At 38.6% G+C, this 22,045-nt stretch overlaps 1 protein-coding gene across 1 annotated transcript in view; it reads left to right on the top strand.

Moving 5' to 3' along the window:
* The window catches only part of OPHN1 (oligophrenin 1), a 427,039-nt gene that overhangs the window by 223,020 nt on the left and 181,974 nt on the right, over positions 1–22,045 (top strand). The window contains exons 5-7 of the mRNA XM_012642966.1: positions 15,050–15,151; positions 18,255–18,365; positions 21,170–21,274. Of these exons, the coding sequence (XP_012498420.1) occupies positions 15,050–15,151; positions 18,255–18,365; positions 21,170–21,274 (318 nt within the window). The remainder of the gene's footprint in view (positions 1–15,049; positions 15,152–18,254; positions 18,366–21,169; positions 21,275–22,045) is intronic.

Consider the following 22,045-nt stretch of genomic DNA (forward strand, 5'->3'; position numbering starts at 1 on the left):
TATTATAAAAAATATGCTTATATTGCTATTTTTTGATTTTAGTTTAGAAAAGTTTTCGTTCTTCATGGTATGTATATAGGAGATCATTGCTCACACTTCCCTCTTCCTTCCAATTTTCCCTCCCCTTCCACTTTTTGGTAATTATTATAACATTTTACTTCTTCTATTGGTTACTTTTGTTACTTTAAATAAGATATTTAACTCTTATATTTATCTCCATCAACTTTTGAATATAGCTTTGTAAGATGAAGGTATTAGCACTTCTGTCTCTTTTTCTCTCTTCTCAGCCTTCAAATCCTGTCAGCCACACCTTCACTTTTCACTGTTGGGGTTGGTAATGGTGCTATTCTAGTTTGGAACCTTAATGTAATCTTCCTGGTGGTTATTTTTAGACTCATTTGATAGTGGGAAAAGCCAGTGGTAAATCCAGGATTTGAACCACAGTTTCTTAGCTGTGAGTATTTGACATATCTTCTGTTGGGTTAATATAAGTGTTAATTTCTGGTGCTTAGGGTAGATCAAAGATAATTGCCTACTTTACCCTTTTTTCTGAATTTCTTGTCTGCCAGGCTTAGAGTTCTTTGTCCACCTACTCTAGATTTCTGTTCGGTTTACTTCTTCTATCCCTCCAGTTTCAACACATGCAAAGTTTGCGAGTCCATCCCCACGCGCACACTTTAGCTATCACTCGATTAGCAGAACCCTTCTTTCTACTATTCCCTTTCCCATCACCATTCAGTTTCCTCCCCCTCCCCCGCCCTTGACCCAAGATCGAGGGAGGACAAACGAGGCTTAGTCCAGCTCTGTTCATAATGCGTCTTTCATCCTTCAGTGTAGAATGCTGGACTGTCCACTAAAGATGGCAAAATAAAGACTCAGTCATCTCCTCTAGACACATGACAGGGAGAGTATTTGTACCCTTTGATTCATATTTTTTGGGTCTTGTCAGAGTTGCCCACAGTATGATGTTTTCAGTTCTTTTTCAAGAATGCCCTTGCCAGAGAGGAACAGCCACTGAATTGAGCCTTTTTGTGGTTTCTTGTGAGACCAAGGCCAAATAGTCTGACTAAGACATCTGAGTGTGCATTTAACCCACTTCTTAGAGAGTGGGAGCTGGTGTGGTAGCTCTGATATAGTGTGTTCTCACCCAACAATTGCTGGGCAATAGGACAGTGACAGCAGGGCATGGGGATGTCAGTCTTATTGTTTCTTCTCCATAAACAGAGTTCACAGAAAGAACTTTAAGAGGGAGGACTGTTTTGGAGGTAGATTAGACTGAGAAAGTACTAAAAGTAAGGGTAGATGAGCCAAAGCTATTAGTTTTGGTCAGTGTTTGCCCTGGGAGACAGGAGGAGGAAACAGCAGCAAATCACCCATCAACAGCTTCAAAGAATTTGAATTTCAGATTTTCGCACGTGATTGGGTCTTCATGGCTACCAGAATTCATTAGCAGGTAGAATCCAGTAGTCAGGGTGCTACATGACAGTAATTCATAAGTGATTTTCAAGCAAGCAAGAAAGATTTTATAATCCTTATAATAATAACTGTCATCTAATAGGTACTTGCTCTATGCCATCTCAGTTAGTTTTATTATCCACATGCTACAGATGAGGAAATCAAGACCCGTAATGGTCAAATAACTTGTCCAAGGACACATAGTTATCAACAGACGCTAGCTTCAAGTAGATTTTTGTTCCTCCAGAGTCTGTGCTCTTTCTCCTACACTGTACTCTGATCCCAACTTTTTAGGGCTGATATGGAAGGATTAAAAAAAAAGAGATCAATAAGGCCTATGTAAATACAGTGTGGTATATTTTTGTTACTCCACAGCAATGAGGACAGACCAACTAGAGCTGTTGTATACCATACGATGGGTGAATCTGACAAATTTAAGGTCAAGTAAAAAAAATCTATCACAGAAAATTATTTTCTATTAGGGTCCATTTCGTAAAGAGCAAAACTAACTGATGGTGTTAGAAGCCAGAGTGGTTACCCCAGAGTGGAGTTGATACTGAAAATAAATAAATAAATAAAACCACAACGGATAACAAGGAATTCTTCAAGGAAACTGGTAACATTTTGTTTTTTCATCTGGGTGCTCATTGACATGAGTGTGTTCAGTTTGTACAAATTTGACATTTGTGTGGTGTACTTTTCAGAGTATATATTATAATTTCAAAAAAATTGAAAAGAACCTGAGAAATAATTAATATCTCATCATAGCATGTCTTCCACCAACAGTCTGATGTGTTGTACATGTAGGAAGGCAGCGGCTGAGGGAAGCTTTGTGTGTTTATCCTTCTGATTATCTTCATATTTGGGTCTTCCTCCCCTATTATGACTTTCCTTTTCTTTTACCTCACCTGTGAATTTCCCTATGGCATATATAGTACTGTTTTACGTAATACAATAGTTAAGACTGTGGACTCTGGAGTAAGACTACCTAGGTTTGCAGCTCAGCTCTTCAACTTACTAGCTGTTGAGCTTAGCCAAGTCACTTAACTTCTCTGGGCCTTACTTTCCTTATCTATAATACAGGATCAGTTGTAGTATCTACCTCATAGTGTTGTTGTGGGGATTAAAAAGCATTTATATATGTAAAATGCGTAGAACTCTTTTGGAAACAGTATATAAATATTTGGTCTTATTGTTTTTTATATTTATAAAAATGGAATGATCCTACATGTATTCTTTTGTACCTTGCTTTTTTTTTCATTCAGTGTTATAATTTTGAGATTCATCTGCATTTATAAATTCAACTCAAGATTATTCATTTTAACGTTTATAATAGTATTCCATTGCAAAACTATACCATGATTTCTTCAACCATTATCTTATTGGCTGATGAGTCAATTGCTTCCATTTTTTTATATTAGTGCAAACAATACTCCTGTGAACAGTGTCTTACATGTCTTCTTGTGCAAATGTAAAATTTTCTCCAGGGTATATATCTAGAAATAAAATTTCTACATTATAGAATCTATGTATCTTTTCTACGTAGAGTTCCAATTCGATCTCCAAACTGGTTTTATCAATTTATGTCATCATTCATCACCAGCAGTATAAAAGATTTTTCTTTGCTCTACATCCAAGGGAAAACATAGGTTAATTCAGAAAGATGCAATAGAATATGGTTAAGCAAATGTTTGTTATGTCTCTACTCTGTATACAGAAGAAATCAGTCATTTGTGGAAAACCAATGTATTCTCTAGCAAACACAAAGCAACTCTCCTTTAATATCATATGAGATCACATGTGTAAAGTACCTGGCACACAGTAACCCCTTTGCTCAAGCAATCTAAGAATGTACCCATATAGGCAGATGTGGTGATGTTATTGATAAGATTCTGTAACAAGGTAATCTATGCCTGAAAAATGGAAAACTGGCCACATTTAGCTTCAAGAGTAGAATGTTAAAAGGGAATATCATCCTGATTTTTGGTGACATAGAATGGACCCTGACCCAGGAGGAGGTCACATGTTTTCTCTGTCTCTTGTTGTCCTCCACTAGAGCAGAGGAGAATTGGGTCACAGAACAGAGACACCAAAAGTTTCTTCTCTTTTAAAACCCTAGTGCCCTTTCCACTTTAACTATTGGGGGGCACTTTAATGAATGAGCTAAGCCTGTGTGAGCTTGGTAGGAGATATATGAAATCAAGAGCATATATCCCCTTCAATTGGATTGTGATTTAAGAATTCCCTGTTTTTTGAGGAAATGTCAAATATTCTATATCTGAAGTGTCCACTAGAGTAGCTTCTAGTCACACGTGGCTACTGCGTACTTGAAAAGTTTCTTGTATGACTGAAAAACTGAATTTTACATTTAATTTTATTTAACTGAAGTTAAAATAGCGACCTGTGGCTACTGGCTACTGTGTAGGCCTAATATATATTTTGTGGGTAGATAATGGTATAAGAGCTAACTTGCGTTCAATATCTACTCTGCATCATGGCCTACCCTGTGAAGAAGATGTCTTTTATTTTACAAATGAAGAAAACAGCACTCAGAGAGGATAAGATACTTGCTCAAGATCACACAGGCTATAAAATAAGAGAGCCAGATTTTAAACTCCGGTCTATCTGGTCTCTCCAAGTCCATGGTCTTCATCTTGAATGGTGTGGTATAATTGTGTTCCTACTTCTTGGCTCTAGCTACAAACCAGAAATACTTAAAATTGAGTGCCTTCTCACACAGGGAATTCCATATTCTTAACTGCTAATTTGTATTAATAAATGTCTTTATGGAAGCTCCAGTACAGGCATACTTTGGAGATATTGTGAGCTGAGATTTAGACCACTGCAATGAAGCAAATACCACAACAAAGTGAATATTGCAATAAAGTGAGTCACAATGTTTTTTGGTTCCCATTGCCTAAAAAAGTTATGTTTATATTTACTGTACTCCATTAATTGTACAATAGCATTATGTCTATAAAAAGGTATATACTTTAATTAAACAATACTTTATTGATAAAATGCTGACAGAGACACAAAGTGAGCACATGCTGTTGGAAAAATGGCACTGATTCAATTGCTTGACACAGCGTTGCCACAAACCTTCAGTTTCTATTAATGCAAAAACGCAATAGCTGTGAAATGCAATAAAGTGAAGCACAATAAAATGAGGTATGCCTCTACAGAATTAAGATTCTAGGGACTTTGGTAATGACTTTCTCTTGTGGGGTGTTGGAGAGCAATAACAAGTGGCCAGGAACAAAGTTACTCAACGAGTCAGTTGGGTTTTTTGTTAACTTGCAGTCAAAATTGTTTCCGACATTGGATTATATTGTATATTAGTCAAAGTTTGCTAAAGAAACAGAACCAAGAAGATATATGTATGGGGGAGGGCAGGGAGGGAAGGAGAGAGAGAGAGAGAGAAACAGATTTGGCTTGCTTGATTGTTGGGGCTAGCAAGTCCAAAATCTGTCAGGTAAGCCAGCAGGCTTGAGACCCAGGGAAAAGTTGGTGTTATAGCTCAAGGCCACAGGCATTCCTTCTTCCTCAGGCGACCTGGGTCTTTTTTCTCCTAAGGCATTTGACTGATTGAATAAAGCTACACACATCCTAAAGGTTAACCATATTTCCCTAAAGTCCACTGATTTAAATGTTAATCTCATCTAGAAACTACCTTTACAGCAACATCTAGATTAATGTCTGACCAAATATTTGGGTATCACAGCCTAGCCATGTTGACATATAAAATTAACCTTCAATTACCATTAGAACATTTGTCGTTCATTTAAGAACTCTGGAGGTAGGCAGTTACAAGTTTCAGTCAGTGGCCTCTCGGTCTTCTCTGTGTGACTCTCTTAGACTTCACCTCAGGGTCATGAGATAGCTTTCACAGATAAACATATCACATCCTCACATATTAGCATCCCAAACATAAGGACAGGAAAGGGCTCCTTTCGTATAACAAGTTTTTTTTTTCATCCAGAGAGAAAAAGTCTTCCCAAAGTCACCAGCAGACGGTCCCTTAGACTTTATTGGCGTAGCTGATTTGTAGGCCAACTTGTAGGTATATAATTGGGAGTGCTAAGATTCCCTCGTGGCCTGGGAAAGGGACTTACGTCTCCTGAGAACGTTGCTTGCCTGCCTGATTATCTGACTAAATAGTAAAGAAGATATGCTGTTAAATTGGTAATGAACAGTGAGTGCTATAATGGCCTTTTGAGACCCTAACTAGGAACCTCTGGAATATACTCAAAGGGTAGGAAAAAGAAAAATTCTGATTATGTGTCTACAGTACTTTGATATAATAATCACAAGGGAGCTTTCGGCATATCTTGTATTCCAGAGAGAGATTGCAGCAAAGACCGAGGGAGGGAAAGTGACCTCTCCCAGGTCCCACAGGAAGATACTGGCAGAGCAAAGATTAGAACCCGAATTCTTCGAATCCTATCTTCATGCTCTTTAGATCATATTTGGGGATCTAGCAGGTCTTAAGCACTTTAAGAACTTACGTGGGGCAAGGTGGGATGGCTCTCCTCTGTAATCCTAGCACTGTGGGAGGTGGAGGCAGGAGAATCGTTTGAGGTTAGGAGTTAGAGACAAATCTGAGTAAAAGCAAAACCCTGGCTCTTAAGAAAAATAAATAACTTACGGAAATGATTCCTGCCTATATAACATAGGACTATTGTGGTTGTTAATTTTTTTAAAAATTTAAATGAACGTGTCTATCACTATCTATTCATTAATATATTGTAGTTTAGTAGCAGGAGGTTTATTCAAAGTTATTAGTCCAACCTCACTTTACAGATGAGGGAACTGAGGCTTAAAAGGTTATGTAACTGACCCAGGGGCACAGTTTGTTAGTGTGGGAAATGGGACCAAAACCCAGATCACTAGACTCGTAGATAGATGTAGTCACATTTTTCCTCAAAGATATTTCATAAATATGACATTTTAAACAGAGCTCTATGAGTTCTCTATATACTCAAATCACTTACAATCTCATGACCAGTCGTAGAACTTTAAGTGAGGTGATACCATTGAGATGACCTCAGCCATTTCCCTCCAGAGAGAATCACATGTACCTTTCTGCATTATGGTTTTCTTATCTGATAAAAATGAGGGGAATCAGATACAGAGTTCATTTTACTTCTAAAGTTGTGCGAATGAGACGAGCCAAGAGTAGAACGTAGCTAGGCCTCACATTGCAATTCTGAAAGTGAAGGGCTATATTTCGAATTTTATATATTTCTAAGCATATATCTATCCAGACAACTTTGTTAATAGAACTTTATGTGCCTGTGTTTTAACCAAAGCAGGTGTTCTGTTTTTTTTTAATTATGTTATCAGTCCCACCAGGCCCAGCAGTCCTCGAAGGAGGTCCATCTTTCAAAGCCAGACTTTGTCTGAAAAATCTCCCCAGGAAACTGGATTCTGCTCACAGTAGGATATATACTCCCCAGGATAGCATGTCCAGAGATTTTTTTTTTTGCTTGTTTATTTGTGTATCCTCTGTGTGTGTGAGATAACATGTACTTAGCTGCTTCTTACATCCTTTGGCAATCACAGGAAGTTGGCATTATTAGGCAATAAGGGGGGAAAAAAGCTTTAATCCCAACAAGAATCTTATAGCCACAGGAAAGTTTTTGTATATTATTTTCAAAGCATTTACTTTCCTCTCCATGACTGTGTCAAGGAAGGTACCAATTCATTATCATCACCACCACCAACATCATCATCATTGCTATTCTTATCAAATACTCAATGTGTATTTCCCATGCATTATCTCTTTGGAGCCTTGCAACAGCTGAATGATGTAGGTACTATTGTTATCTTCATTTTGCAGATGAGAAAACAGACAGAGAAATAAGAACCTTAAGTAAGCTGGTGTTTGAATTCAAGAGTAAATTCTCACTTTGGAAGATAATAGGAAATTGTTGGTAGATGAAGTTGTCTGCTGATGTGAAATTTATCACGGCCACTAAACGCTTTCCTTGAAAGCTCTGGCAAACTTTTTATATTGGTTAGCTATCATAAGTAAAACATAACAAAGCATTCCCAAAGTCAGTGGCGTATAGCAATAAACATTTACTTCTAGCTCAAACTTTTTTTTGAGACAGAGTTTCGCTCTGTTGCCGGGACTAGAGTGCAGTGGTGTCATGATAGCTCACAGCAACCTCAAACTCCTGGGCTCAAGCGATCCTCCTGCCTCAGCCTCCCAAGTAGCTGGGACTACAGGCATGCACCACTGTGCTTGGCTAATTTTTCTTGCTCAGGCTGGTTTCGAACTCCTGAGCTCAAGCAATCCTCCCGCCTTAGTCTCCCATAGTGCTAGGATTATAGGTATGACCACCCTGCCAGGCCTAACTTAAACATCTGTTTGTCTGGGGTAGCTTTGTTGAACTCTGTAAGGTTTATAGGAGCTTTGCTTGGTTTATTAGCTCTGTGTAGGTCTGCACTATGCGTCTCTATTTCTCGGGGATCAGAGGTCTACCTGAGGCAGATTCTTCCCATCATGATGGTAGAAGTTCGTGGTGGATGAAGAGAGACATGTAAGCTTTTAAAAGCTAGGCTCAAAGGTGGCCAACCATCACTTCCTCGCAAATTCAATTGGCCAAAGTAAGTCATATGGCCAAGACAGACATCTGTAAGAAAGCGAGGTAAATTCTGCCTCTGTTGGGAAGAACGGCGATGTCACATGGAAGAATACATTGATACGGGGAATGGGGGAGATCTGAAAACAATAATTCAATTTACCAGGCCCTGGCTGAAATTTTGTGGTGATAAGGAGGCAGCAGGTAAGAGATTGGTCTCTGTTAAAATATTTTTTCTAGAAGTGTAGTGGGAAGAGTGTTGTGTTAAGAAGTGGTTTTACCTTGAACAAGTCATTTTCCCTCACAATATTTTAACATTAAAGGTCTTTGAGATCTCTTCATCTAGTATTTTTATTGCCTCGATAAGGGTGCTGGAGCAAGAGGGATATAGTGATTAGCTTACGTTCAAATAGCCAGGTAGAATCAGAGTCAAGACTGGAACCTAGGGTTCCATTTCTATTCCTATGTCTTTGTCACCACAGAAGATGGGGAAATTCTTGGGGGTGAGATTGGGAGAGATTTCAGCCTTCTTCCTTTCCTCATGAAATTCCATTTTCCATTTTCCACCTTGCCATGCTCATTTCTTTTCCATTTCTTCCAAGGACTACACAGTGGAAAGTAGGCTAAAATCATAATACGAAGCGTTGAAGTTCAAGCTGAGGAAGTATTTTCTGGATCTAACAGTATTTAAATGTTTTATGTTGTTAGGGAAAGTGATAACATTGCTATCTGCAAAGATCTTTCAGGGCGCCATCTGTTGCTATGCGATATGTTTAGTGGAGTTATTCCTGGCAGCGGCACAGTGGGCTAGATATGACTCATGACCTCTTCTAACTTCAGGGTATTATAACCATATATGTGTATTTGTTAAACAGTCATATTGTGTTCATGTAGTACCAGGCATTCTTCTAAGTACTCTCCAGATATAATCCCTTCGATCTTCAAATCCTTATGAGTTAAGGACTCTTTATTCCTCTTTTACAGATTGTGATAAACAAATCAAAAAGCCAAACATGAACAAAGAACAGCAACAAAAACCTAAGGTTCAAGGAGGCTAGATAACTACATTAAAACACTGGAAGGAGCACAAATGGTACTTGAGCCCAGATAGTCTGATTCCAGATTCCATGCCATTAACCATTGTCCCGTGTAGTTACGCAGGGAGAATCATGGCTCAACTGATCAACACTGACCAGCCCAACTCTGCTCCTTACTAGTTTTGTGACATGGAGTGGATTACTTCATGTCCTTGAGCCTCATTTTCAGCTTTAAAATATGGATAATAATTATAGTTACATCACAGGGTTGTGAAGATTAAGTGAGATAGTGCATAAAACATGCTTGGCACTGAAACATTAGTTCTATTTCTGTCAACCACTTGTATACATTTCAAAAATGTCTTCATAAGTCCACCCTTTTACTTGTATGTTATAAGTTAAACCTTATAAGGATTGTAAACCTCAGCTTGGCTGATTTATCTGTATAATTGATTTTTTAGCAGTCTGTAATACCATTTGGTATTGCTGTCTCTGCGACACAGGAAAAGAACAATGAGGCAATTTCCCTTGGGGCAGGGATTGAGAGCCAGTGAATTCATGTGTCTTGGCTGTCTGGGAAGTTGCTGAGCTGTGTCGTTTACTTTTTCCTACATTCATCCTTACCTTAAAAACAAGTTCTAAATCTGAATTTTATATATATTGTTGAAGGTGAATTTAACATTATAGTCTTGAGTTTTTCTTTTTTGTTATGTTTATTATTTCTTGACCTCCCAGCAAGAATTAAGTAAATATTTGCTGGAGAGTCCCTGTAAAGGAAGGCCTTAGTATGTTGTTATACATGGCAAAGTCCTGCTCACAGAAGTGTCATCCCCCATAAAAAGAGTGATACACTATCCACTCAGAGCTCACAGCCCTGCCTGTGCTGTAGGCTGGGATCTCCAGGGACTGCTGCAAGTGGGTGGAGGAGGTTATATAAGCTCACATCCCCTTCCAAGTGGGAGGAGGAGGGACGATAGCTGTCAGCTCCACAGCTGGTCTTGCCAGCCCAAATCATCCCAGCCTCATTTGGCTGGAGAAGGAGCCTGCTCATTACATAGAGGGGACATTTGCTGAACCAGAGCCAATATTTTAAACCTTTGGCAATTTATGCTAACTTCCTCCAGCTAGGACAGACGTTTGTTGGCTCTGGCTGTCTGGACATGTTGTTCTCTAGGCATTTTGTGTGGTCCTCAAGTGGTCCCCAGCCAGCTGCTCATCTATAGGAGGTTTTTATGGAATTGCGCAAAGCTTGTTACACTCTGGCTGCTGGGCGGACAGTTGCTCTTGCCTCAATATCCATTTCGTTCAATTAAACAAAAAATAATGTAAAATCCGCAAAAGATACATGTAAGAAACAGCAAGCTCCATAGACTGTTCTTAATTTACCTCAAGTCTGTTTGGTAAGGACATTGCTACCACATTACTTAATCTCAGCATTTCATTTTACAACTGAAAGGAATATTGCACTTCTGGGTACGTTTCTTGTCCTTGATGGATTATTACGAGGGTCTCGAAGCCTAGTTCCAATAGCCTTTCCTTTTCTGGATTCCCCTCAGAGCTAAGTCCATGACTTCCACAAGCTTCCTTCATATATTTATAGCTAGGTGAGATAAAAGAATCAATACGATTGGAATATTGAATGTATGGTTATTATGCAAAACTAGAGAGTAAAAAGAAAATTGTTATTCACCAATGACCCTAATGCCTATGAAGATGTGTTCTCCTTATAATGTTCTATAAATGTTTTAGTGCATATAAATGATGTTATAACATCCTCATATTAATAGCGATGCAGTGATAATGTTTCCAGTTATTGAATTTGTTATTAAGGACTAAAAATATTAATATAACACAATCCTTTTTATAACACGTACTCCTTCCTTCTGTCTTTTCATTCTTACGTTCTCTTTTACTCAAATTCTTCCTGTTTGTCTCTCACTCAGGATTTACCGAGTAATTGATTAGCATGGTCTCTGTTACTTATTTATATCTGGGTTTAGATAGGTGATTGAGATACAGCTCCTGCACTCAAAGAACTCACAGTGTAGACAAACAGTGGGGTTGGTGTTATGATATTATTATGTACACAGTGCTGAGTGAGCACAGGAGGCACCCCAATTCCAGAATAGGATGTGGGCGCATTGAGTAAGACTTAGTAATGAGTCCATCGAGAAGAATGGATGAACTGAAATTACCCAGTGAAGTGGTGAGTGAGGGAAGAATATGCTCAGTGGAGGGGCACATCTCATGCAAAGATAGATGGCTGTCAAAGTACGTATTACCATTTTGCAAAGGAACATGTATATCTTCTCAGGGTGTGCAGGCAAAGTCCTGCAGTCAATAATGAAAGCTTTTAAGCAGGGGAATGAAGGGGATTTTTAGATAGGTCACTCTGCCTTTTATTTGTTGTGTGGGCTTGGGTAAGCTATTGAACCTTTCTGAGGTGTAGCTTCTTCCTTTGTAAAAAGTGCTACTCATGTTTATTGTAAGGCAACACTGGTGATTATGTGGGGATAAAATATCCAGACTATGCATGGTATATTAGGGGTACTCAGAAGATACTAGATTCTCTTTGATTTCCTGCATTACGTGATAGTTTAATTTAATAAATGTATCTTGAGCACCTATGTGTGCCTATTCCAATGCTAGGCCCTAGGGACAGAATTCAATGAGACATTGTCCTTAGCTTCAAGAAGCTCAGTGATATGTAACTAACTCTAATAATCACAAGACCATGGTTTCTTATCTCCCCTGTGCCATTAGCCAGCCATCACCTTACTCATTTTCTAGCCCTCTGCAAAACTACCCTCCATCCCTACCTATCTTTGCCTTGTTCTTTCCTATCTCAGGAAAGAACATCTGGGCCCTTCTCCTACCGATAGGTGATATTGAGCTTTGTATCACATCCCCTTCACTTGTTTTTTTCATTCTTTCTCCCTCCATATAAAAACATACTTAAATCTCTCCTGTATTACAAACATAGCTTATCCTCACCCCTAAGGTCTGGAATGACCCTAGTAGCATAAGAGCAATGGCCCAACTAGTGGTATTCAAAAAAGGAGTTCAGGAGGCAACATGATTTAGAAATGGAAGAGTAAGTGATTTAGTTTAGTGGTAGGAGGGAGGGGATGATGAGAAGGATCAAGATTGTCCATAACCAAATGGGATCCAATTCTAAAGGACCTGATTACTGATGGAGGGCGTGAAGCATAGGAAATTTGTCTGTGACTCAAGTGAGATGCAAGGTAGAGACTGGGAATTATGAACCAGGTAGAAATCTTGATGTCTCTAATGGAACACAAACATAGTCAGGCTAGTAGTTTCACTGACGTGATAGCGAGTGGAGTGTATGGGACATCAGTTCTCAATTCACCCTGCCTCGTGGTGGCCTGTTTTCAGCAATTGCCGTCTGACTAGACCCGTATGGGCATATCAAGTAGCCTCTATTCTTAGGAGGAAAAGGAACCAGCAAGCTAAGGGCCTTGCAATTTCAATAAGGAAATATGGAGAAAGGACATTCTAAGTAGAGGAAATGACATGAGCAAAAAAGCATGGTATCAAAAATGTGGCATATTTGTAAAGCACGGAATAATGTGGTATGGATATAAGTGATTCATACGGGGAGTGTTGTAGATAAAACTAGGCAGTAGATCTGGGTGAGTCTCAAGGACCTTAAATGCAAGTTTGTACTCGGTACTAATTTAAATCGATATCCCTTAAGTGGTGTCTGTGGTATCTCATTTAGCGGTGTGCTGTGTGTCCTTAAGGAATTTACTTAATTGTCTTTCCTTATAAAATAAATGGTGGTCTCTTTACGAGATTATGTACTTTTACTTTGGGAAATTGAGGATCAGGAGGTTAATTTTCTTACTTAAGTTAACGTAAGTAGTAAATGAAAAAGGCCGAATTTGAACCTGGTTTAGTACCCTTTCTGTAACCTAGGATAGTGTTGATCTTAGAGTCACACGTGCATTTGAATCTTGGCTCTCCATTCTAGCTGCGCAACTTTGTGGACAAATTAGTTCTCTGAGCCTCAGGCTCGTTTTTCATCTGAAAATGAGGATAAAATGGTAATATTCAGAGGCTTGTATGAGGATTCAAAGAGGTTTAATGCGTATAAAATGCTTAACAATTGTCAAATAATTTAAGTGGTAGCTATTACTAGCATTACATGTAAATTAGATGAAACAATGTGATTTTACTGCCAGAAAAATAGAATAAAAGGAGTCGATGTAATAAACTTATTGGCAGGTAGTTCATGTTAGCATTTCTAATCTAGCAGTTTGATGTTGTGTTTATATTGGAACAAGAAATTAGTGCTAGTTCTGTACTGAGGTTCTGAGTCTAATTCATATATTCATTCATATATTCATTAATGATTCTTTCAACAAATATTTATTTGAGTACACTATAGACCAAGTACTATTCCACATACAGTGAATAAGACAGATGAATTCTCTGCTCATGGAGGACCTTACATTATAGTGGTGTGCCAGGGAATAGGAGGCAGATGACAAACAAATAATTAAATAAATAACATCAGATAGTAGAAAATGATGTGAAGACAGTAAAATGAGTGATTCGATTAGAGGTGACTGGTGAGGGTGGAGCTGGATAGCTTTACGGTGGGTCCTACTAGAAAGCCTCTAAAGAGGTGACATTTTAGGTGTGACCTCAATATCAGCAGGGTACAGGAAGTGCGAAGTTCCAGAGGTAGGAAGAAGCTTTGTGATATGTCTAAGGCACTCCAATTATTTATAAGCCCACTGAGTGTTATTTCACCCATGATCATCTGGTCTAAATTTGACTGTCTGGAAAGGGTCAGATAGACATGTTTATGTGTCTGTGACCTTAGACTAGTTAGTTAACCTTATTTTAACCTTAATTTCCTTTACAATATCTGCTTCTCAGGGTTGTTAAGACTAAATGAGATAATGGATTTTAAGCGTCTATTGCAGTGTGCCTGGCCTGATGTAGGCCTCAGTTAATGACTGTTAGCTTTTTACCTACTTCTTTCCCTCCATTATAAAAAAAAAACCTAGTCTGATAAAAAGCACATTCCTTACAGGTCACAGATGGCAGCTCTGTCCTAGCTTCCTGCCCAGCAACACATTGCCTGTAGCAATAAACCTTTTGTGAGGTTTTGTTTTTTTTATTATTATTTGCGCGTCCCTTGCTGTGCCTCTTCTAGTACCTTGCACATTGTAGGTATTAAGTGAGTTTTGATTTCCTATGAGACAACAGGAGCCTTTTACATGAATTTCCCAGCATGGTATCGAGAGGATTGTAGAGTGTCGGCATTAGTATGTGACACACAAGCATTGTTAGTGCTGCTTTGGATGCTGCGTGACTTCCAGTTGTGCTGAGCAGCAAAGAACTTAATTCAGTTTCATGCTCAAGGACGGTAAAGGCTGAGTCCTTCATTTCAGCTTTTCAACTCTTGCTTTTCAGCTAAATCTTACAGGACGTTTTCCTCATTTTTAATAGCCTCTTTTAATACACATAATTCCAAAGAATTCATTCAGAGAGACAGTGCTAGGTTCCTATTGCCTTGAAAATTTTTACTTATTATCAGTTGTTTATATGCATTGTAGATTAACTTTTTCATGACATATTTAGTTCACTCTTGTGTTCCTTCTTCCTTTTTCAAAAAATTTGAGTGGTTAATGCATATGAAAAACATCAAACGAATAAAAAGGTAACTACTGCACAGGCCCTTTTTATGCATAATTCTCTGAGCCACATCTCCTACAGCTTTCAGCTATACCAATAGCAACTGCCCATTTTCTAGGCAGAGTGGTTTGGTGTTATATTTCAGGAAGTGGAAACTGCTGAGACAAATGCAAATGTTATTTTTTTTTTTCCTTCCCAGGAGCTACAGACATTGACCCCATGAAACCTGACACTGTCTCCTTCATTGTGATTTCTAAGCAGAGATTTAATCTGTGCCTTCTTTCCCACATCTAGGAGCGGAAAAAGAAATTTGAAAAGGATGGTGAGAGGTTTTATTCTTTGCTGGATCGGCACTTACATCTGTCTTCCAAAAAGAAAGAATCTCAGTTACAAGAGGTATGTTCCAAAAGCTTCGCCCTGCATTCCATTGCTAGCTATGCCTTGGAAACAGTGGCAGTTATCTATAGGAGGGCTTTCTCCATACCCTGTTTTAGCAGAGAATCATAGGTGATAGTACCACTTGCAGTTCAAACCTTGGCCTAGGACTCAGGAGCCCTGATTTTTGCAGTCATCTCCCCCACTAACTCAGGATGTGACCTTGGGTAAGGTACTTTTTCCTTGGCCAAACTCCCCCTATTTATAAGAAAGTCTTGATGATATCCAGAATCTCTTTCTATTCCAAGTCTCCAATTCTAGATTTCACATGAGGATAGAGTTAAAGTAATGTTGTGTTTGGTAGAACAGGAGCAGAACTTCTAATTTTTGCCATGAGATATTCCATAACTCTATTTTTTGTAGTTGGTCCCATACTGGGACTACTGCTTACGTGGGACTTACAGTAACTTCGGTTCAAATAAGCTACTATTCATTGATTGGCTTCTAAATGCCAGGCACTATTCTGGGTCCAACAGGACTACAGAGAAAACAAGACATGCTTTCTGCTATTCTGTAGCTTACAGTTGGCATACTGAATGATAATACTCATTAATCTTATACAAGTAGAAGTTTTTACATACTTTAATATGTTTATGTATTTGGTACGCTTGTGAAGGTGGGAAAGTAGAGAACAGAATACTTACATTTGGTTGTGGGGAACTGCCTTGTGGAAGAATATTGCCTTTCCAGTTTGAGGTGGTCATTCAAAAATAGGTAAAGTGTTTGACAGGTAGTCATGGAGAAATGGACCTTTGAAATGGAGGCCAGTGGTCCCAAGGATGGAAAACATGGAGGGCATTTGGGAAATGGTTTGGCCAGAAGTTGCCTTACAATCTGAGGGTAGTGAAAGACAAGATGGGATCGTATAGGTTGAGGCCATGTTGTGGTGTAGTAAGCACAGAAGTTTGTATTTAATTCTATTGGCCCTGGGGGATCATTGAAGGCTTTTGGTCATGGAAACAACATGAGTAGAATTCTATTTTAGGAATCTTAAAGTAGCTGAGGTTGTAGGATGAATTAGATCAGGGAGAGACTAGAGGCAGGATAACCAGTTTAGGAAACTGTTGCAGTGATGTAGGGGAAAGGACCTGATCCAGAACAGTGGCACTGGAGAAGAGAAAGGAAGAATTAACTGATTAAGAATTTTTTTTAATGGAAGAATGACAAGTAAAATATCCTGTAGAAGATGGAGCTATTAAAGATTAAAGCATGAATATAGGGATACCTGATGGAATAAAATCATAGACATGAGCTATAACAGGTCTTAGAAATCATGTCCAGGCTTACACAGATTGTGACAGAGATGTAGCTCGTCTCCTGATACTTGGTTTAATGGGTATCCATCACTTTGAGGAGCTTGAAGATGATGGATAAAGAGCCTCAGTGGTGGAGGGAGTTAATATTGAAAAAGAGAACGACTACTTTTCTTCCATAAACTGGAATTAAGTCTGGTGTTTTTGCCATTTTCCTTTTGCCCATTTTTGTTTTCTTCCTTTTGCATTTATTCTGTGTCAGGACTCCTGTGTAGAAAAGAGTTGACATAATAGACCTGAGACCGCTATGCTTAAAAAGGCCTGTTTACAAGATTAGCCCTTGGCTGGCATCTGAGAACTTGACTGGTAAACAGTTCTCTATGTTGGTGATGAAGTGTCCATTATGGGATAAGAGTAGCTTCCTATTCCTAGAATGCCTGTAGAAATATAATAAGTCTTATTCTAAAGACCTTCTTTTCTTCTAGGAGTCTAGAACTTTGGTATGTGCTGGGCAGAAGTTTCTTATATAACCAGCCCTTAATAAACACCTAGGGTACGCAATCTCTAATGACCATCCCTGGCAGACAACATTTTCACTGTGCTATAACTCATTGAAGGAGGGATTAAATGTGTCCCGGGTAACACCCCTAAGGGAAGTCTCTTGGAAGGTTGTACCTAGCTTCTTCTAGACTTCATGTGCCATTTCCCTTTCTGCATTTTGTTTTGTATTCTTTCACTAAAATAAATCTTAGCTGTGAATATGACTGTGCTGAGTCCTGCGGATCCTCTTAGGGAATAACAAAACTCAGAGGTGGTCTTGTGGACCCCATGGTCCAAATTTTGGAGACTTTTGTTATTCAAGCTTCTGGAGTATTTTAGCAGTTGGTGCTGTATTTAGATGTTCGTGGTAACTTTCTCGATCAGCAAAGATGTAGCTTTTGTATAACTTTTTCAATAAAAAATGATCTGGTTCTGTGAAGGGGGAAATGTAGGAGAAAAAAATGAGCTGGGTGACCTTGCATCAGTCACTTTATTTATTTATTTTTTTTTTTGAGACAGAGTCTCACTGTGTTGCCCGGGCTAGAGTGCCGTGGCATCAGCCTAGCTCACAGCAACCTCAAACTCCTGGGCTCAAGCGATCCTCCTGCCTCAGCTTCCCGAGTAGCTGGGACTACAGGCATGTGCCACCATGCCCGGCTAATTTTTTCTATATATTTTTAGCCGTCCAATTAATTTCTTTCTATTTTTAGTAGAGACGGGTCTCGCTCTTGCTCAGGCTGGTTTCGAACTCCTGAGCTCAAACAATCCGCCCGCCTCGGCCTCCCAGAGTGCTAGGATTACAGGCGTGAGCCACCGCGCCCGGCCTTCCTTATTTCTTCTTAACTGAGACTTGTACTGAATTTTCAGTTGTAATTTCACCAGTGCTGGCCATAGCATCTCCCTCTGTTCCTGGGCTTCTGCTCTGGTTCTCTGTATTTACCTCTTTAGTTAGTTTTCAAAGCAGCAATTTTTCCTCTGTCTTGAATTCTTGTTTGGATCTAAGAAGAGGTGTCGATTTCCCGTTTGTTCATATTTTTTCTGGTTGTCAGGATGGATCTGGTGTGATGACTTCTAAGCTTATTTTATGTTGAACCAAAACTGGAATCCACTTTTTGTTCCTTGGCTTCATGTTTTCTATCTGTAAAATAAAGGGTAACATCACTTGTTGATGGATAATTGTCCCTCTAATGCTAGCATTCTGTTGAGTCCATAAGCCCTAACATTATGAATGACAATGCCAATGTGTGACATTTGTTGCCCTTCCTCTTTAGGCAGACCTTCAAGTGGACAAGGAGAGGCACAATTTCTTCGAGTCTTCCCTTGATTATGTTTATCAAATTCAGGAAGTTCAGGAGTCCAAGAAGTTCAATATTGTTGAACCTGTAAGTTTTCTCTATTGGTGAATGTTGTAAGAATATTTACCAAATATTTGGTAAATGTGTGAAAATTTGGTCATAAAATTTGTTTCTCAAAGAATGTGAAGAATAGTCAATGTTTAATAATGAACGTCAAGAACTTAGTCACAGTGACTTATGTATTTTTTGCTTTCTCACTAGTATTCCTTCTCTCTCTCCTTCCTCCTCTCTTTGTCTATGACTGTTTTCTTTCTTCCTCTTTTCTTCCTTCTCTCTCTCCTTCCCTCCCTCAGTTTCTCTGCCACTCTTCCTATTACCTTTCCCTCTCTACCTTCCTCTCATGCTTTCAGAAATCTTCTGAAAGTATCTCTCATATACCAGGTACTATGCTAGGAGCTCATATCCCTCGCACTCAATGACTTCCCATTCGATTATTTTTACTTCTATTTTGTGTACTTTTTTCTACTTCCATCTCCTTAATTTATTATAATTGGTGATGTGCTTTGATTTCATAAGTGTGTTGAATTTTAATAACGTTCTTTTTTATTATAAAAATAACAGTCATTGCAAAAAAGTTAGGAAAAACTCATAGGAAAAACAAAACAAAAACAAGAAATCCTTTAATCCACAGACAATCACTGTTAATATTGTGTCACTTTCCCTTCCAAATTTTCTTTGTATCTGTCATCTCTCTTTATCTATGTGTGCATGTGTACTTGTACGTGTGGGTGTGTGTACACATGTGCACATTTATATGTAATATGAGCATGTATATCTGTGTACATGTGTATCTGTCCTGTCATTTGTATACATCTGTGTATGTATATGTGCAAACAAGTGTTTATTGTGAACAGGGAAGACTCAGTTTTTCTTTTTATGAAGACTATACTCTCATGGGTTACGGCGAAAGAAGGATTCACATAATTAAAATAATTGAAAGTTGTGATACGGGCTATAAAGGAAACCAAGAAGGGCAAAAATAAACAGAAATGGGCAGCTAATTTAGATAGTGTTTAAGGAGGACCTCTGAAAGTACCATTTAAGATGAGGTCTATAGGAAGAGAAGTTGCAGCCATTGGAATAGTGGGGACATAACATAGCAGGAACACAGAAACACATGTATATAGCCCTTAAGAGAGAATGGTGTGCTCATGGAATTAAAATTTTAGTATATTTAGATATTGGTAATAGAAAAGGAGATTGAGAGGAGATAATGTCTGATAGGAAGGCATAGGAAATATAGGCATGGTAAAGGGTTAGGGTTTTTGTCAAAGTACGGTGGAAAACCACTGTATGGTTTTAAACAGGATATGATGTGGGCCGATTTTGCTGTGTGGAGATGGCTTGGAAGGAGCCAAGAGTGGAAGGGAGGAAAACAGTTAGGAGGCTAGTACAGTGTCTAGGCAAGAGGAGATGCTGGCTTAGGTTCAGGTGGTGGTAGTGGGAATAATGAAGCATACTTGTATTAGGCATATATTTCAGAGGCAAAGCTAATAGATTGGAGTATATTGTGAATGAAGGAGAAATTGGGGATGAATCTTTAGTTTCTGGCTTGAATGACTGGGTGGGTCGTGATGGAGAAGCTGTGGCAAGAGAAAGGAAGTATTGTGGGCCGGGCGCGGTGGCTCACGCCTGTAATCCTAGCACTCTGGGAGGCCGAGGCGGGCGGATCATTTGAGCTCAGGAGTTCGAAACCAGCCTGAGCAAGAGCGAGACCCCATCTCTACTAAAAATAGAAAGAAATTAATTGGACAACTAAAAAAATATATAGAAAAAATTAGCCGGGCATGGTGGCGCATGCCTGTAGTCCCAGCTACTCAGGAGGCTGAGGCAGAAGGATCGCTTGAGCCCAGGAGTTTGAGGTTGCTGTGAGCTAGGCTGACGCCACGGCACTCTAGCTCGGGCAACACAGTGAGACTCTGCCTCAAAAAAAAAAAAAAAGAGAAAGGAAGTATTGTGTGTATGTGGATATCACACACATCTGTACACACATCTGTATCATACATGTGCATGCCTGTATATATTTAGTTTTTCTGTATTTATGTGTGTGTATATAGTGTGTATATGTATATGTGTATATATATATATAGATATAGTGTGTGTGTGCGCACGCACGTGCCTTTTCATATGATGTTACCTATTTGCTTTCTAAAGAGTGTAATTTTTACTGCTACCTATTATACTTACCCAGCATTGAGCATTATTTAAAAAATATTTATAATTTGAGACTGAAAATCGTATTTTCTTTTCTCTTTCTTTATATGTACTTGATTTCTTATGGGGTTGAACATTTTAAAGGTTTGAGAAATTATCGATCATTTGTATGTCTTCTTCTACAACTCCATGAAACTTGTTCTCATTTGAACATTGGGTCAGAGTGTTTTGACCTATTAGCATTATGATAGTCTTCATTAAGGTAAAGAATCTTACTTTATTCATTGATCTATTTACTTATTCATTCATTCATCATATATTTATTGAGCACCTACTATGTGCCAGTCCTGAGGACGTATATAGAAAAGACAAAGTCTATTCCCACACTTTCCAAATGATGAATGACTTTGTGCACTATCTGAAGAAGTTCTGGATGAACAAATTTGTTTATTCACAAACAAATACAATAAATACTTCTTATTTTCTGAAAATGACTGCAGGATAAATGCTTAACCTAATATGAGAATGGATATGTGTAGAGGTGTTTGTGTTTGCATTGCTGTATTTAACACTGTAATGAGTAAACTCTGTGGAGTTTCTTCTCTGAGTTCATGGTTGTCTTGTTTGGTTAATTAGAATGTGCTCGTGATAATGTTATTTTTCCATGTTCTCCATAGGTCTTGGCCTTTCTTCATAGCCTCTTCATTTCTAATAGCTTGACCGTGGAGCTCACACAGGATTTTCTCCCATACAAACAGCAACTCCAGCTCAGTTTGCAGAATGTGAGTTTATGTGTGGGTGGTTTTCACATGTCTGTTTATTCTAATTGAATTTCAGCCCTTGTCACCTTACCTTGTAATTCTAGGTTATTGCATTCTGTCCAACTTGTTAGAATATATTGGTGTGGAACACAGATATTTTAGTGTACTGGATTGTTCTTGATCTTCTATTTTCATATCTTCCCTATTTTTGTCACTGACTCCTGTTCATACCCACCTTTCCACCCACCTACACCTCCATATATCCTATATTTAATAAATGTTTCTAATTTGTTCCGTCTCTCCCAGATCAGAATCCAGCAATAGGCTTCTTTAAGCACAGGTCTCAAGCTATTAATACTTCCCTGGTCAAGACACTCTCACTGTGGGTTTTATTACCATAAACACCCGTTTACCCTTTCTCTCTTTTCTCACTCCTTATTACATGAATTAAATACATTATCTGTAAGGGTTTTTTCTGCCTTCTTTCTCATGCTGGTTTTTATAGATGGCCATAGGCACAGCCTTCCTATTCTTGTCACGTATATTCTTATACTCATTCAGTTATTTAAGCCACATTTTACAAATGCTTATGGGTACCATGAATATGGTTACTCTGTGCCTTGTAAAAGGCACTGCACATAGCATCATGATACATGTAAGTTTTTATTTCATAAAGGAATATACTGTTTCCTTATTTAATCAACCTTATATGAATCCTATTAGAAAAAAATCTCCCAGTTGTGGTTTTATGAGTATATTGCTAATTATATATGTTTTTCTTCCAGTCTTTAG

Source organism: Propithecus coquereli, unplaced genomic scaffold (genome assembly GCF_000956105.1).
Source record: "Propithecus coquereli isolate 6110/MARCELLA unplaced genomic scaffold, Pcoq_1.0 Scaffold101, whole genome shotgun sequence".
Taxonomy (NCBI): domain Eukaryota; kingdom Metazoa; phylum Chordata; class Mammalia; order Primates; family Indriidae; genus Propithecus; species Propithecus coquereli.